Source organism: Hipposideros armiger, unplaced genomic scaffold, assembly GCF_001890085.2.
Source record: "Hipposideros armiger isolate ML-2016 unplaced genomic scaffold, ASM189008v1 scaffold_364, whole genome shotgun sequence".
In the NCBI taxonomy this organism is placed as follows: domain Eukaryota; kingdom Metazoa; phylum Chordata; class Mammalia; order Chiroptera; family Hipposideridae; genus Hipposideros; species Hipposideros armiger.
Window position 1 is genome coordinate 1 of NW_017731714.1, and position 18,129 is coordinate 18,129.

Consider the following 18,129-nt stretch of genomic DNA (forward strand, 5'->3'; position numbering starts at 1 on the left):
GAACCAAAATCCCATAAAAAATATATCCGAGTCTGAAAAGTATTGTACTCTTGGTGTCGTCACATCCTTCTCTTCTGTGTGCTTATGTACAACACTGAAAAGAAAACACAGAAAACTGTTAAGTATCAGAACAGCAAGTTTCATAAGTTTCTTTTTTTTTACATTTTTTTTAGCTGAGCCATCCTGCCACCTGTTGGCAGCTCAGTGGCAGCTCAGCTCGGGCGGGACTCGAACCGCTGTTGCTCAGAGCTCGCTCAAGCCAGCCTAGAACAGCAAGTTTCAAACGCAAACAGAATTTGGCCTGACACCTCTGCCAATTCTAAAGGAATTTTCACACCACACAATAAATTCTAGAACGACTCTCAGACAAATTTTACAAATCTAGACCTGGGTTTGATGTCTTAAGAGGACTGTGTTCCAGTCTTAGCTATATATCTGACTGACTTTGCAAAATGTGAGCAGGACAATAAAATACAATGTTCGTGAAAGTTATTGGAATCTAAGAATGTTTTATAAGTATAATAATTATGCTTGTAGTAAAGTAAATCAATAAATCTACCAGGCTAGACTTCATATTACGAATAAAGAACATATTTTCATCCATCTCCCTGATATAAACTCTAAATTGGCCGTTTACTTTTTGAATTGCAACAAGATAAACCAGAGCTGAGGAGTTTGTCTTTTAAAAATATATGTATATACCACAGCCTTTATTCTGAGTTTCCTGGTGAAGTACCAGCTTTTGCTGTTGTCCAAAGTTTTGCTTAGCTAGTCCTCTTGTGGCCACCCAAGCTGAACTCCACGATATGTGGTACAGAAGAGTAAGGCAAAAGTGGTGACTGGGTCACTCTGGTCCAGCTTTCACCACAGGTGTACCTCCACTCCACCCCCCAGGCCTACCCAGATTCTGACAGGTTTGTTCCAAGTGAACTTTAAGAGATATCTTGATCACAGAACATAGTCCAGATTAGTCAAATAAGTCAGGATCCTCTTTAAGAGGCCAAGAATGTTAATTTGGAAATCTAAAGATAACGACCTGATTATATCATGGCAAGAGATACATGAAAGAAAGCATCAGAACAGCAGTAAAAAAGCCCCTGGGAAACTGAACAAGTTCTAGACGTAAGCCTGGGCAGGATCTACCTCATCACCACGCACAGAGCTTGCCACTGACTATTGCTGTCAGCTGTCTGGAGATGGGGGAAAAAAATCTTAACATTTCTTAACAAATGGAACAAGTCAAATAAAAGCAATATGAAAAATGGGAAGAAAAATTCTACATGTTAGAAGAACTAAAAAGCAAACAAAAGATATATATAAAGATATGATGTGAAGAAATATGATACTGAAAGGATGGGAGACAGAACCTACAATAAGTCAGGACATTTAGTTCATAGTGAAGAGATTCAACTGTTCAGGAGGCTGAAGAAGTTATCCAGACCTAAGGAATACACATCATTAAAATTAAAAAAAGTCCAAACTCAGGAGTCCCAGAGCTCCATTTAGGGAATGAGACCAAAATGTGGGGAGGGGGTCAAGGGATAATTCCCACAGTTTTGAGGTCTCTTCTTCCCCCTGAAAAATTCAAATATGACTTTACTGATCACATATTTTTAAACGAGGTACTTAAAAGTAGCCATAATAATCACAGCAATACATTACCTGTTAAAAAGCTGAGGAACTTTAGAACCATATTTCCTATTTTGTCATTTTTGGCAAAGTAAGGGATACAATTCCACAAAAAGCGTTTGAATGCTTAACAGAGAAAGGGCAAACAGGACAAGCTGACTGCCAAGTGATGCAATCCAGAGAGAGCAGGGAAATACCGGCCTTTCTTCCAGGGCCAGCTTCCAGTGTGAGAGGGAGTGTTGGCGGAACAGAATTAAGTGTATTCAAGAGAACAGGGCTCTGGGTCAGTATACCAATGCCCCCCAGTTCCTCATCCGTACAGGGAAGGGAGGACAGAATTGCTAGTCCCAAAATTCCATGAAGCATCTAAAAAAAAAACTGGTCACATTGAAGATCTGAGATATAATAATTTAAAAGTAAACAAAGCAAAGCTAAAAGCAAACTTTTAAATTATCTGGAAAACCCACTAGTAACCCCGATTATAAATAAAAAGGCTTATTTCGGATGTTGACAACTGTAGCGTGAAGGAATATTACCGTTATTTCCACGGATAAATGCATCCCCATACTTATTCTTGAGTTGTCCATTTACGTATTCTTCCGTCTGCTCCAAGGCTATGTTCATGTAGCCATCCAGGCAAGCCAGGACCCCTGGAGACAGAGAGAGTCAAAGAGAAGATACACAAAGCAAACAAGAGTTGAAAATCACAGGGTATACCTTAGAGCTGACAATCTGACTCATTAGCTCTCACATGCTTAATATAAAAATAAGCACAGAGCATGAAAGCAGCCGTGCACCCAACAGCTAGCAGGAAAAACAACAAACTGTCACTTTTCTCATGCTATGTGTAATAACAACAGGAACTTTCAAAGCCTTCACCAAAGTAACATAAGAATATTCCAAATAAAGCGTTTGTAGCTTTGAAAGCTACAAATGGGAGTGGGCAATTATAATGGGAACAAATGACCATTCACCAAGACTTCTCACCCCCAGTGGCATTTCTTACTTTAGCCACTAAGTGAAACACGGGTCTGATAGATTCATTTCATTCTTTTACAACATCTACTGCAGATGAGTGTACTCCAGGGTTCAGACAAAGTCTCCACAATCTGTTTAAATAACAGGAGGAGACAGACAGCAGGTGCTCCCGAAAGAACATCTTAAAGCTGCGACTCAGTGAAGAGCAGCTTGAGGTGCAAGGCAACATACTGCATTATAACACATCTCTTTCTGTTGTGTTCATTCTAATATTTAAAAATCCAGACTAATATAGAAAAATGGCCAACCACAGTCTAGGGAGCTTTCAAGGAAAATGTTTGAGTGAATTGTTTTAGTTGTGAAGACAGTATAAATTTTGCAAAATTTGCATGATTTTTTTTTTCACAAGATGAAAATATATATAAGCCTCTCACTGAGTCTGTAACTTAAAAGTGGTAGTTTCAAGAAAAGTAAAAGCAAAGACTACACATTTCATTCAATTAACCACGTTGATGGCTTCATTGAGCCTCAACCTCGTTAATATGCTCCTCACTCTCTGCCTCGGCCCCATTATCCTCTAAACAAGTTTCTTTTCAAAATTGTGTGTGATGAGAGCACAAGACATTAACCTAACAGAATTCTGCTAAAAACTAAACTCTCAAAGTATCAGAATGGATTGTGAACAATAACAATTACTTCCTATCAAAGAAAGCTTAAGATACAACTTTACAGGTTATTTTCTGTTGCAATTATTTTAATGATTAAACCACAATCATAAGTGAGCAAGAAATTTCTGAGATATGATATGCAAAGCTGTTTGAAATTTATCCAAAGCATTTCAAAATGGAATGTTCACTTCTAATAAAAATATCTATTCTCATAGCAAAAGTTTTTCTTTGTTTGTTTGTCTGTTTAAGGAAACGGTTCTGAGAGGTTGTAATTGTAACCCCTTCCCTTCTCTAAAGGATAGACTACCATGAATTACAAAAAACACAAAGTTTTCTTCAAGCTGAAAGGAAAATTACTACAGAAAGCTGGGTTTTTTATTATTTAACCACAAAATGAGAACATTCTTTATAGTAATGCTCTCAATAGCGTACAACATTTTGCTTTGGTAGGATAGAAGCCATGAACCGACATTCACAAAAGGAGAAAATTATGATTACTACGCATGAGAAGGTTGTTCAACCTCACTAGTAAGTACAGAAATACAAACAGGAGGAGGTACTACGTGCTGCCAAGCAGAATGGAAAAGTTGGAAACAAAGGCTACCACCAGGGGTGGTGAAAACCGAAAGAAGGACGACCCCATCTGCCTGACGAAGGGCCCAGGACATGCTCTTTGGCTCAGAAATCTCAGCCCAGAGAATTCATTCCAAAGAGATAGTTGGACGAGTGCTCAAGGTACATGTCAAAGGGGCAGAGTTGTTTCTAAGAGCAAAAAATTGGTAAATACCTAATGTCCATTCGTAGGGAATTGGTTAAAAACAAAAAGAAAACTGTGGTACATCCACACAGGGCACTCCCAGGCAGCCATAAGACACTTTATAGTATCAGAACTGAATGTGTTTTCTCAATGCTTAAAAAAAAAAAAATCAGGGTGCATGTACAGCTGATCCCATTCATGCAAAATTGTGCTTATATGGAGACAGGTCCAAACTGGTAAGGCTGATTATCTCTAGATGGTAGAATTTTGGGAGATTTTGCTCTCTTCTGGAGCATACTTTTCTCCATTATTTGCTTTGAAATTTCTAAAAAAGAAAAAAAAGAAGCACATATATTACCTCTATAAATAGAAAAATGTTCCCTCATGAGTAGAGAAAAATGGGCAGGCTGGTTGATCTCCTCAATGGAACGGGTACTGAGACGGGAGTGAACATGAGGCCCGATGCTACTCCATTACAGAATATACTCAAGTCTCCAGAGGTCTGTTAGCTGCTTTGGGCTCCTCAAAAGTTCAAGGGTGAGAAGTAGTACATAGCGAGTATTCGGTATACATCCATTAGTGCCACTAAAAAAATCAAACTAAACTGGAGAGGTTATTAATGTTAAGCAACTAAAGCGACTCATAAACAGCAGAGTGATTCCCTAACAAGGCTTTGAGTCGAGCCTGCGTTGGAGTCCTGACTTCTCCCTTACTTGGTGGGGATCACCAACAGAGATCTCAGCGGATAAATGTCAAGATAAAATGAAAATTAAAGTGATCTACCACACTGGACACATAGTAAGCTCTCAATAAAATGAAGTTTGCATGTGTGGAAAGACGAAAAAGCTTGAGAGATTATTATCATCACTCAGAAGAGAGACCAAGAAAAGGCTATAAAGCTGCTAATGAATTACTTCGCTGTACCTGTAAAATATTCCAGGGAATTTAACAAATCTGTTTTGGAAGATTAGGAATTTCGTTATTTTTTAAAATGGAATTTGACACCATTCCTCCCATAAACTTAATTTCATTAGTGTCATACCCTTAAAAAGAGCATTCTCTAAAAGAACAGAAAGGCGTCTTTGGATAACCCAGATTGCGTGAGTGGGAAGTTCATGCTGTAAAGCGATACTGTCTAAATAGCGGCTTGTCAGTCTTGAATACTTCTGCAAAAACAAATGCTGCTGTGCCAAGGTGTTCCTCAGTATCTGAGGGGACTTCATGCCTGAGGTGACTGGGAACCCCGGGCTATGGCCAGGGAGCTTGGGCACACACGATCTCAAAGCAGCCAGAAGCCACACAAATCACACCGGGTGTCAGAAGCACACAGGCTGGTGTCAGAGGTGTTTCTAAAAGGTACCATCTCAGAGGTAGAAAAAGAAGTGGGCACAACAACTGCTTGACAACCAATGAGTTTTTGGTTTACTTGGGTCATTTATGAGATTAATAAAAATCAGTAAGTCACATATACTTATCTAATTACACCAGTGAGGAGGAAGCATGAAAATATTACCTCGATAATCCACTCCAGAATTTAATTTTACCACAACGGGTCGTCCAATGATTTGCTTTAAGAAGTCACTGGGGGTTTGCTTCCGCAGACTCATNATGGGCCAGTGAAGCAACATCCTCCACAACTAGACTGAAGAACAAAAGGACAGCAACTTGTCTGTTCCCCTTCCCCAATTCCCCAACGCTGTTCCCCTCCCCCAAGTCCCCAATAAAATTTTTAAAAACAAAACAAAACAAAAAGAAGTTCAGTTAAAAAACACGTAGGGAGAATGATTTTCTTTTTTTTTATTCTTTTCTTTTTTTTGCATTCTGCACGACACAGAGGTAAAAAGAAAATGACTGGATCTTAAATATAAAAAAATTCTTTACAGTTAAATCCACAATTTTATACATTTATCTTACTCAATGTCAGTGAAATATCACCAACTATTATGAAACAGGACAAGTGATATCAAAAAGAACCAAAATCCCATAAAAAATATATCCGAGTCTGAAAAGTATTGTACTCTTGGTGTCGTCACATCCTTCTCTTCTGTGTGCTTATGTACAACACTGAAAAGAAAACACAGAAAACTGTTAAGTATCAGAACAGCAAGTTTCATAAGTTTCTTTTTTTTTACATTTTTTTTAGCTGAGCCATCCTGCCACCTGTTGGCAGCTCAGTGGCAGCTCAGCTCGGGCGGGACTCGAACCGCTGTTGCTCAGAGCTCGCTCAAGCCAGCCTAGAACAGCAAGTTTCAAACGCAAACAGAATTTGGCCTGACACCTCTGCCAATTCTAAAGGAATTTTCACACCACACAATAAATTCTAGAACGACTCTCAGACAAATTTTACAAATCTAGACCTGGGTTTGATGTCTTAAGAGGACTGTGTTCCAGTCTTAGCTATATATCTGACTGACTTTGCAAAATGTGAGCAGGACAATAAAATACAATGTTCGTGAAAGTTATTGGAATCTAAGAATGTTTTATAAGTATAATAATTATGCTTGTAGTAAAGTAAATCAATAAATCTACCAGGCTAGACTTCATATTACGAATAAAGAACATATTTTCATCCATCTCCCTGATATAAACTCTAAATTGGCCGTTTACTTTTTGAATTGCAACAAGATAAACCAGAGCTGAGGAGTTTGTCTTTTAAAAATATATGTATATACCACAGCCTTTATTCTGAGTTTCCTGGTGAAGTACCAGCTTTTGCTGTTGTCCAAAGTTTTGCTTAGCTAGTCCTCTTGTGGCCACCCAAGCTGAACTCCACGATATGTGGTACAGAAGAGTAAGGCAAAAGTGGTGACTGGGTCACTCTGGTCCAGCTTTCACCACAGGTGTACCTCCACTCCACCCCCCAGGCCTACCCAGATTCTGACAGGTTTGTTCCAAGTGAACTTTAAGAGATATCTTGATCACAGAACATAGTCCAGATTAGTCAAATAAGTCAGGATCCTCTTTAAGAGGCCAAGAATGTTAATTTGGAAATCTAAAGATAACGACCTGATTATATCATGGCAAGAGATACATGAAAGAAAGCATCAGAACAGCAGTAAAAAAGCCCCTGGGAAACTGAACAAGTTCTAGACGTAAGCCTGGGCAGGATCTACCTCATCACCACGCACAGAGCTTGCCACTGACTATTGCTGTCAGCTGTCTGGAGATGGGGGAAAAAAATCTTAACATTTCTTAACAAATGGAACAAGTCAAATAAAAGCAATATGAAAAATGGGAAGAAAAATTCTACATGTTAGAAGAACTAAAAAGCAAACAAAAGATATATATAAAGATATGATGTGAAGAAATATGATACTGAAAGGATGGGAGACAGAACCTACAATAAGTCAGGACATTTAGTTCATAGTGAAGAGATTCAACTGTTCAGGAGGCTGAAGAAGTTATCCAGACCTAAGGAATACACATCATTAAAATTAAAAAAAGTCCAAACTCAGGAGTCCCAGAGCTCCATTTAGGGAATGAGACCAAAATGTGGGGAGGGGGTCAAGGGATAATTCCCACAGTTTTGAGGTCTCTTCTTCCCCCTGAAAAATTCAAATATGACTTTACTGATCACATATTTTTAAACGAGGTACTTAAAAGTAGCCATAATAATCACAGCAATACATTACCTGTTAAAAAGCTGAGGAACTTTAGAACCATATTTCCTATTTTGTCATTTTTGGCAAAGTAAGGGATACAATTCCACAAAAAGCGTTTGAATGCTTAACAGAGAAAGGGCAAACAGGACAAGCTGACTGCCAAGTGATGCAATCCAGAGAGAGCAGGGAAATACCGGCCTTTCTTCCAGGGCCAGCTTCCAGTGTGAGAGGGAGTGTTGGCGGAACAGAATTAAGTGTATTCAAGAGAACAGGGCTCTGGGTCAGTATACCAATGCCCCCCAGTTCCTCATCCGTACAGGGAAGGGAGGACAGAATTGCTAGTCCCAAAATTCCATGAAGCATCTAAAAAAAAAACTGGTCACATTGAAGATCTGAGATATAATAATTTAAAAGTAAACAAAGCAAAGCTAAAAGCAAACTTTTAAATTATCTGGAAAACCCACTAGTAACCCCGATTATAAATAAAAAGGCTTATTTCGGATGTTGACAACTGTAGCGTGAAGGAATATTACCGTTATTTCCACGGATAAATGCATCCCCATACTTATTCTTGAGTTGTCCATTTACGTATTCTTCCGTCTGCTCCAAGGCTATGTTCATGTAGCCATCCAGGCAAGCCAGGACCCCTGGAGACAGAGAGAGTCAAAGAGAAGATACACAAAGCAAACAAGAGTTGAAAATCACAGGGTATACCTTAGAGCTGACAATCTGACTCATTAGCTCTCACATGCTTAATATAAAAATAAGCACAGAGCATGAAAGCAGCCGTGCACCCAACAGCTAGCAGGAAAAACAACAAACTGTCACTTTTCTCATGCTATGTGTAATAACAACAGGAACTTTCAAAGCCTTCACCAAAGTAACATAAGAATATTCCAAATAAAGCGTTTGTAGCTTTGAAAGCTACAAATGGGAGTGGGCAATTATAATGGGAACAAATGACCATTCACCAAGACTTCTCACCCCCAGTGGCATTTCTTACTTTAGCCACTAAGTGAAACACGGGTCTGATAGATTCATTTCATTCTTTTACAACATCTACTGCAGATGAGTGTACTCCAGGGTTCAGACAAAGTCTCCACAATCTGTTGAAATAACAGGAGGAGACAGACAGCAGGTGCTCCCGAAAGAACATCTTAAAGCTGCGACTCAGTGAAGAGCAGCTTGAGGTGCAAGGCAACATACTGCATTATAACACATCTCTTTCTGTTGTGTTCATTCTAATATTTAAAAATCCAGACTAATATAGAAAAATGGCCAACCACAGTCTAGGGAGCTTTCAAGGAAAATGTTTGAGTGAATTGTTTTAGTTGTGAAGACAGTATAAATTTTGCAAAATTTGCATGATTTTTTTTTTCACAAGATGAAAATATATATAAGCCTCTCACTGAGTCTGTAACTTAAAAGTGGTAGTTTCAAGAAAAGTAAAAGCAAAGACTACACATTTCATTCAATTAACCACGTTGATGGCTTCATTGAGCCTCAACCTCGTTAATATGCTCCTCACTCTCTGCCTCGGCCCCATTATCCTCTAAACAAGTTTCTTTTCAAAATTGTGTGTGATGAGAGCACAAGACATTAACCTAACAGAATTCTGCTAAAAACTAAACTCTCAAAGTATCAGAATGGATTGTGAACAATAACAATTACTTCCTATCAAAGAAAGCTTAAGATACAACTTTACAGGTTATTTTCTGTTGCAATTATTTTAATGATTAAACCACAATCATAAGTGAGCAAGAAATTTCTGAGATATGATATGCAAAGCTGTTTGAAATTTATCCAAAGCATTTCAAAATGGAATGTTCACTTCTAATAAAAATATCTATTCTCATAGCAAAAGTTTTTCTTTGTTTGTTTGTCTGTTTAAGGAAACGGTTCTGAGAGGTTGTAATTGTAACCCCTTCCCTTCTCTAAAGGATAGACTACCATGAATTACAAAAAACACAAAGTTTTCTTCAAGCTGAAAGGAAAATTACTACAGAAAGCTGGGTTTTTTATTATTTAACCACAAAATGAGAACATTCTTTATAGTAATGCTCTCAATAGCGTACAACATTTTGCTTTGGTAGGATAGAAGCCATGAACCGACATTCACAAAAGGAGAAAATTATGATTACTACGCATGAGAAGGTTGTTCAACCTCACTAGTAAGTACAGAAATACAAACAGGAGGAGGTACTACGTGCTGCCAAGCAGAATGGAAAAGTTGGAAACAAAGGCTACCACCAGGGGTGGTGAAAACCGAAAGAAGGACGACCCCATCTGCCTGACGAAGGGCCCAGGACATGCTCTTTGGCTCAGAAATCTCAGCCCAGAGAATTCATTCCAAAGAGATAGTTGGACGAGTGCTCAAGGTACATGTCAAAGGGGCAGAGTTGTTTCTAAGAGCAAAAAATTGGTAAATACCTAATGTCCATTCGTAGGGAATTGGTTAAAAACAAAAAGAAAACTGTGGTACATCCACACAGGGCACTCCCAGGCAGCCATAAGACACTTTATAGTATCAGAACTGAATGTGTTTTCTCAATGCTTAAAAAAAAAAAAATCAGGGTGCATGTACAGCTGATCCCATTCATGCAAAATTGTGCTTATATGGAGACAGGTCCAAACTGGTAAGGCTGATTATCTCTAGATGGTAGAATTTTGGGAGATTTTGCTCTCTTCTGGAGCATACTTTTCTCCATTATTTGCTTTGAAATTTCTAAAAAAGAAAAAAAAGAAGCACATATATTACCTCTATAAATAGAAAAATGTTCCCTCATGAGTAGAGAAAAATGGGCAGGCTGGTTGATCTCCTCAATGGAACGGGTACTGAGACGGGAGTGAACATGAGGCCCGATGCTACTCCATTACAGAATATACTCAAGTCTCCAGAGGTCTGTTAGCTGCTTTGGGCTCCTCAAAAGTTCAAGGGTGAGAAGTAGTACATAGCGAGTATCCGGTATACATCCATTAGTGCCACTAAAAAAATCAAACTAAACTGGAGAGGTTATTAATGTTAAGCAACTAAAGCGACTCATAAACAGCAGAGTGATTCCCTAACAAGGCTTTGAGTCGAGCCTGCGTTGGAGTCCTGACTTCTCCCTTACTTGGTGGGGATCACCAACAGAGATCTCAGCGGATAAATGTCAAGATAAAATGAAAATTAAAGTGATCTACCACACTGGACACATAGTAAGCTCTCAATAAAATGAAGTTTGCATGTGTGGAAAGACGAAAAAGCTTGAGAGATTATTATCATCACTCAGAAGAGAGACCAAGAAAAGGCTATAAAGCTGCTAATGAATTACTTCGCTGTACCTGTAAAATATTCCAGGGAATTTAACAAATCTGTTTTGGAAGATTAGGAATTTCGTTATTTTTTAAAATGGAATTTGACACCATTCCTCCCATAAACTTAATTTCATTAGTGTCATACCCTTAAAAAGAGCATTCTCTAAAAGAACAGAAAGGCGTCTTTGGATAACCCAGATTGCGTGAGTGGGAAGTTCATGCTGTAAAGCGATACTGTCTAAATAGCGGCTTGTCAGTCTTGAATACTTCTGCAAAAACAAATGCTGCTGTGCCAAGGTGTTCCTCAGTATCTGAGGGGACTTCATGCCTGAGGTGACTGGGAACCCCGGGCTATGGCCAGGGAGCTTGGGCACACACGATCTCAAAGCAGCCAGAAGCCACACAAATCACACCGGGTGTCAGAAGCACACAGGCTGGTGTCAGAGGTGTTTCTAAAAGGTACCATCTCAGAGGTAGAAAAAGAAGTGGGCACAACAACTGCTTGACAACCAATGAGTTTTTGGTTTACTTGGGTCATTTATGAGATTAATAAAAATCAGTAAGTCACATATACTTATCTAATTACACCAGTGAGGAGGAAGCATGAAAATATTACCTCGATAATCCACTCCAGAATTTAATTTTACCACAACGGGTCGTCCAATGATTTGCTTTAAGAAGTCACTGGGGGTTTGCTTCCGCAGACTCATTTTAACAATCCTGATCAGAAAGCTGAAAAGGAGCAAAAGGACAAATATTAATTATTCAACAAGCAAGCCTTGAAGCCCTTCACATGTTTATAGGAAATCAGGTGTCAAAAGAGCACGTATGAAGACTCAACATTACCCCACCAGCTACATGACAGCCAACACGTTTTTCAGTCCAATGAGTCAGATACTGAGCTAAGCGTTTTCCGTGCATGATCTCATCATCCTCCCCACAGCCCTATGCCATGGCCTCATCATAAGAGCTGTTTACAGTCCCTGTCCTTCATCACTTGTCACTACTGTCTCACAGGCAGGTCAGCGTGCCATTCCAACCACTACCACCACCACGGCCTAAATGTGAGTGATCTGCTAAGATCCTTACAAACACTACCAAACTGCATCTTTACAAGAACCCTGAGAAAAAGGTCTTAAAACCCCTATTTTGCTAATGAAAATAAAGGCACAGAAAGATGAAATAATCTGTCCCCAAATGTGACAGAACCAACGTTCAAGGTCAAATTAGTCACATTTTAAAGTCTATATTATGTAGTGTAGACTTATTTACAAACAAATGATGCCAAAATTGTATCTCTGAAAATTATAAGCATCACTGAGAGCTAATATTTGAGTGTACTCCACTCTAGCACTTATCTAAGTACTTCACATGTATTAATCCATTGAAACCTCACCACCTGAAGAGGTACTGTCTTTATCCTCATTTTACAGGTGAAGAAATAGACACAGAAAGGGTAAGGTCACATCGCTGGTAAGATGGTCAAAATCACCCCCTCATACAGCCTCCTGGAAGTTGTTAATGCAGCCAAAGATTGATTTATTCTATTATCATTATAGCAGATATACACTCTATATGATAAAGAAAAAAGTCTTAAAATTCAAGAATAGGAGTCTGAAATACAGAAAGAGCATTACATACCAAAAGCAATCATACATAGATGTCCATCACTCCTTTCAAAACTCATCTTGTTTTGTAAGAGCTATCTCTCAAAATATTTTGGTAAACAAATGTAAGAAAACCAGTTACTTAAGCAAAAACTGAGTAAAAAGACTTTGGAAAATCATTTTTCTGTTTCAGTCAAATTTAGCATCACTATTATTCAGTAGCCACATGGCACTGACACTTAAAAATTAGTATGGATGTAATATTTAAGGACTCTCCTTAAGAACGCAAGTTATTGTTTCTTTTCAACTAAAATTTTCATGAAACATTCCTCCATAAATAATAGCATTGCTTATTTCACTCCCACTCCACCCACTCAATCGTCTGAATTCAGGTTTAGGAACATTGGAGATTTCCTCACAGTGGATCCATGCAAGCTCAGCAGTTGGGTTAAGTTAGGATGCTAGGTTATTGGCTTTTCATTACCTAACAATTGTGTCTGTACACACATATTTGCAAGGAAATTCAAAAACATGTCATACACATAGGCTCTGACCTTAAAGAACTTAGGATCTAGACGAAAACTCCTGTTAAAAGGGTGGGAGTAAACACAAGTGATCGTAATTTAAATCATTCTCTTTAACCAAGAAAAGTCAACATCCTAAGTTAAATAACAGAAAATACAAGTTTCAAAAACTGTTCTTGAATTTGGGGCTGTTATTTAGACCATCCCCATCTATTCCACCTCTCCCAAGGCTTGAAAAAAATGAATGTGATCGATTATTTTGCTCAGTAAATCTTAACTTTTCCACTGAAATGTCAGTTTATTATTTAGCTACAGTGCTCAACAGATAACTGAAATTACAACCGCTATTCTGGACAACCACCATCATTCAGGACTCAGACCACACAACAATTTTATTTATGCTGTTTTGAGCACAAGGAAAAAAGGTACAAAGTAAATTCTGTAATAGATTCAGTATCTTTAATGAGTTTAGTAAAAACAAACCTTCCCATTCATCTATAAACTGCCTTACTTATTTATGTCCTAAACATGTGCTGTTTTGTGGCTGAATAGATCTAGACTATTAACCCTGAAGGCCTGATACAGACTCAACTCAGGAGTCTCAAGTTCATTTCCTATCAGATGCTAAATCCCAGTACGGCAGTTTTTCTTCCAGTACAAGACTGAGATCAAACTGTTTGTTTGTTTTGTGTTAAAAACAAAAAACAAAAAAACACTAAGATACATCATGATCTAGTTCCCAGAGATATTATTAACTACCTTGTCCAAAGTTAAAAGTGAAAGACAGAAAAAAGAATAGCCTAGGCTATTAGTTGTTTAACTGATGGTGTTTTTAAAATGTTATGATTATCTTCACTCATCTTTTTAAAAAGCACAGATATATTCTTCTTCTAAGCTCATCAAAGATCACACTGCTGCCAATAAACCTCATCTTTACCCCAATTAACATCAATTTCCTCTGGAAGGCACTCAACCCTTCAAACTTTGATCAGCACCTAAGTGTCAGGCACACAGGGCTGGGGATGTAACACCCTAAGATATGCATGGCCTTGGGCCCTCAGAGTTTACACTCCAAACCAGAAAAAAAGAAGAAAAAAAAAACCACTCGTAAATGGAGAATTTTTTTTAGAAGTTGTATGTATTTGGATAGAATTATGCAGAGAAGAGCACATGAAGAAGACTCAGCCCAGGCTTGGCAGATCAAAGGATTTCTGGAGGTGACAGCTGAGCTGAGTGTGAAGAAAAAGGAGTCGACCAGCTGAAGGGAGAGAACTCAGCAAAGGCATTGGACAGTTGTGTTTGGGTTTGAGGAGAAAATCTCCACAGGCGAGGACAAGCTGCGGCCACAAAGGGAGCAGGTCAGGTCAGGCTTTTAGCAGAGCGTGGGCTTGAGCGTTGAGGGCAGTTTCCCAAACATGAATCATTTGGATCACCTGGAGATTCTGATTTCAGTAGATCTAGGGTAGGACCCAGGAATCAGCTGGCACAAGCCTAGGAGACTCTTATGAACTGGCAAGTACGGGACATCGTGCTGGTAATAGGGTACATAACAGGGTTTTAGGCTGAAACTTGCGTGAATTCCGCTTTCTGCTTCAGACAGGGCGGAGATGGGCCATCTCACTTTCTTTTGGCATCATGAAGTTTCACATTTGGTTGTAGTTGATGTAACCTGACACCATTTACTTTTTTATATTCCTTGCTTTTTTTTTTTTTTTTACTCCCACCCCCACCCATTCCTTGCTTTTTTTTATACAAGTCTTTTCTCCCTGAAAAGACTACCAGCCACATGAAAGCAGAGACTAACACCAAGCTTCTCAGGGTATCTTTATTCTCCAGAGTATCTCTATTCGGCTAACTTGAAAAAAAATATATTTTAAAAGTTATTTGGAAAGAAGATGTTACCTGAAACACATTTTATCCATCACTTTAGGAGTCCCTATCTTTTACATTTGTCTTCATTGGGCTTCTTTGGTACTCCCTGATACTTAATGATTTGCCCATAAATCCATTTTGTATGAGCAAACTGCTCTCAACAGCACCATTTTTCCCATCACTTGGCTCACATAATTTTAAGTTTTCAACTTTTAAATTGGATATGGCAGAAGGAACAGTTCCGACCATTTCTGAAGCAAGAGAAAAGCCCCTTGAACCATCAACATTTAAGAGGAAAAGGCCTCCTTTCAGCAGGGTCACTTTGATAAAAGTTCTCCCTTCAAAATTAAAGCCATAGTCACCCTCTATGCCTCCTCTCCCTCCCCTGATTCCCACTCAGGCTTGTTTCAAACGACCTATTTTCATACATGGCTATTAAGTCAAAGGCAGTGTATTTTGTCTGAAGCTTCTGAGAGGTCTAGTATGAGAACATCTGCAAACTGCCCTGCAGAGATTTTTTTTAGTAACGAAACAGAGGGAAAGAACCCAGTTTTATTCATCCAACTACGTGCCAGACATTAGACCATGAGCAATTCACATAGTCACTCTGTGAGGTAATAAGCAGAACTAAGGCTTGATCCCAAAGCCCAGGCCCTTTCAAAGGCACAGCTGCCCTTGTGAATATGTCAAGGTTCTCGTGTTATATATACCTGGGGAATGGCCAGAGACAGATCTAGCTGGAGAGTAGTAGCGCACATGTGTGTGTGTGTGTGTGTGTTGTGTGTGTGTGTGTGTGTGTGTGTTGTGTGTGTGCACGTGTATGTGTGTTGGAGGGGGTTGGGGGAAAAGGTACCTAAAGTCACAAAGAACTGTAAATCAGCCTGCAAAGAAATATAATGGTCAAACGGAAAAAAATACATCCAATGTGATTTTGAGTTATGCCACTGAGCAGAAGACATGCAAATCGTTGTTTCTTGGAAATGTCTACCTGTAAAGTTCCACCTATTCTTAGAGTATTTAAAGTTTAGGTTAAAAAATATTTGAAAAGCAAAAACTTGTTATGAGACATCACAATACAACCCAAGTGAATGCAGTTTTAGCAGAATAGGTCTGTGTCTGAGAGGGCATCAGACACTGAGGACAGCTCTCTAAACAGCACCCTCCTTTCCAGCTGACGAGTCTCCCACCGTCCACCGTCGAAGCTTGTCAGGGACTGGGAAAATGGCTTACGCATTTGGTATCCCTTGTACATAAGCACGTGGCCCAAGCCTGTGGAAGAGGCATTTAAGGGTGGTGCCATGAAAAATCCCTGTCCCTCCCCTGCCCAGCTACGGGTAGTGACTAGGACAGTGTCATTCATGCACTTAAGCAGCTATAACATAGGAGCATCTCTACTGTTGAGCACAAAATAAAAGGAAGGAGAAAACAGAAATGTTTCTGTGTTGTCCAAGAACCAGCTGCATCCCAATCAACAGAGATGCCTGCTCAAATGCAGGTTCCTGAAGCTTACCCCTAGTCAGGCTCTCTAGGCAAGCAGGCCTGGAGTTTACATCAAATTCCCCAAATAATCCCTAGAAGTGGTTCTTGTCCAGGGGGGATTTTGCCCCCTACCCTCAGGGACATTTGGAAACATCTGGGGACATTCTGGATTGTCCTGAACGAGGACGTGGTGCTACTGGTATCTGTTGGGTTGTCGGAAAAGTCATGATGTATTTTTTCTGTTTTTCATTGCAAAAATGTGTCATGATTTTTCCAACAACCCAATAGTAGGTAGAGGCCAAAGGTGTTTGTTGCCTACCCTTCTACAAAGCACAGGACAGCCCTCCATAACAAAAAAGTATCTGCCCAAAATGTCAGCTGAGATGCAGAAACTGCGATAAGCAAAAAACTATTGTTCTCTGGTCTTAAAGCAACAAGAAGTTTTAAAAAACCTTCAAGGTATAAGAAATGGGAACAAACATTTAAGTTCTAACCACATGACAGAATATAAATGATACCTAGAAATTTTATTCCAACATTGAGAGACTCTGAAAACAGCTATCAAAAAATCTTGACGGGCTTGCCTTTCTAAATAATGGATTCCTAGTCCTGGCCATGAAAATGGTCACTTCCCGATTTTTCAGTGTCACCGATCCCTGAGATGATTAAAATCTCTGTTACTTGGTAAAATTCTAAAAGGACAGAATAATCCAAGTGATGTAAACATCTTTTCTAAGTTCTAATATTGCGTATGCCAGTTGAGTGAGCGGTCACCTGGTGCAGCCTAAGTAGTACTCACTTGAGAGGTGAGAAACCAGAGTTCTAACCCCACTGTTACTTAGTTAGCTGTGCGCCTTGCATAACTAACTCATCATGTCACCTCTCAAGGCCCCAGGTTCCTCACCTGCAAAATAAGGCAGTTATGCTAGATGATCACTCAAGTGACTTACCAGCCTATACAGTAACTCCAATAACACACACACACACACACACACACACACACACACGCACGCAACCTCTGAAGACCCCCTCACAAAATTCAAGCAAGTAGAATTGAGAGACAGCAGCACAAACAAACAAAAAAGAATCCAAAGAGAGGCTCAACTAGCTAGTTGGTGTACTGGAGATGTAGCACTACTTTTGGCAAAACAGAAACAGTGCTACATGAATGATGTCAACTAGTAAACCTATTTTGGAAAACAATTTGGCAATATGCACGAAGACCTAAAAAGACCTTACTCGAACACAGCATCTATTCTAATAATTTCACTTCTCAGAATCTAGTCCAAGTAAATAATCTGAAATACAGTTTAAAAAAAAAAGTTTATCAAAGTATTATCTGGGATGCTAAAATGAAACAAGAATTCACAAATACCCTACATGCCCCACAGCCGGGAAATGCCAGAGTACTTTATGGGACCTACACAATAATGGAACAGGGAGACAATCAAAGGCTACGACATTAGAGAGGACATGTAAGAAGACTTTTTAAATGAAATTGGAACACTAAATATAGCGTTAAGTGATAAAATGAGTAATCTTAGCTCCAGGAGAAATGAGCACAAGCAAGAGTAAAATATAGCAAGAAAGTTGGTGGAAGGGCTCCGTGAATGCTTTTCTTCACTCAACTTCCGCATTTTCCACTTTCCTACAATAATCTTGTTTTATTTGGGGGGGGGGGTTACACTAAATCGCGATCAACCTTATCTGCATCAC

At 39.2% G+C, this 18,129-nt stretch overlaps 2 protein-coding genes across 2 annotated transcripts; both read right to left on the reverse strand.

The window, feature by feature from the left end:
- Positions 1-2: 2 nt before the first annotated feature.
- Positions 3-5,639, reverse strand: LOC109393121 (U6 snRNA-associated Sm-like protein LSm6). Its single transcript, XM_019662062.1, has 3 exons — positions 5,546-5,639; positions 2,166-2,279; positions 3-94 (listed from the first exon to the last, which is right to left on the reverse strand). The coding sequence occupies exons 1-3, from the start codon at positions 5,637-5,639 to the stop codon at positions 60-62; spliced, it is 243 nt and encodes an 80-aa protein (XP_019517607.1). The 3' UTR covers positions 3-59.
- Positions 5,640-5,864: 225 nt separating this feature from the next.
- Positions 5,865-11,685, reverse strand: LOC109393122 (U6 snRNA-associated Sm-like protein LSm6). The gene is made up of 3 exons (XM_019662063.1): positions 11,548-11,685; positions 8,168-8,281; positions 5,865-6,096 (listed from the first exon to the last, which is right to left on the reverse strand). Exons 1-3 carry the CDS (start codon positions 11,639-11,641, stop codon positions 6,062-6,064), a joined length of 243 nt encoding a protein of 80 aa, XP_019517608.1. The 5' UTR covers positions 11,642-11,685; the 3' UTR covers positions 5,865-6,061.
- Positions 11,686-18,129: the final 6,444 nt, after the last annotated feature.

What these genes read in the sequence shown, in the direction of transcription:
- LOC109393121 (XM_019662062.1), bottom strand. Translation starts at nt 5,639, where the DNA reads ATGAGTCTGCGGAAGCAAACCCCCAGTGACTTCTTAAAGCAAATCATT. An exon ending in TTCTGGAGTGGATTATCGAG is followed by an intron (nt 2,280 to 5,545) that starts GTAATATTTTCA and finishes CTCTGTCTCCAG; the next exon opens with GGGTCCTGGCTTGCCTGGAT. An exon ending in ATTTATCCGTGGAAATAACG is followed by an intron (nt 95 to 2,165) that starts GTAATATTCCTT and finishes TTTTCTTTTCAG; the next exon opens with TGTTGTACATAAGCACACAG.
- LOC109393122 (XM_019662063.1), bottom strand. Translation starts at nt 11,641, where the DNA reads ATGAGTCTGCGGAAGCAAACCCCCAGTGACTTCTTAAAGCAAATCATT. An exon ending in TTCTGGAGTGGATTATCGAG is followed by an intron (nt 8,282 to 11,547) that starts GTAATATTTTCA and finishes CTCTGTCTCCAG; the next exon opens with GGGTCCTGGCTTGCCTGGAT. An exon ending in ATTTATCCGTGGAAATAACG is followed by an intron (nt 6,097 to 8,167) that starts GTAATATTCCTT and finishes TTTTCTTTTCAG; the next exon opens with TGTTGTACATAAGCACACAG.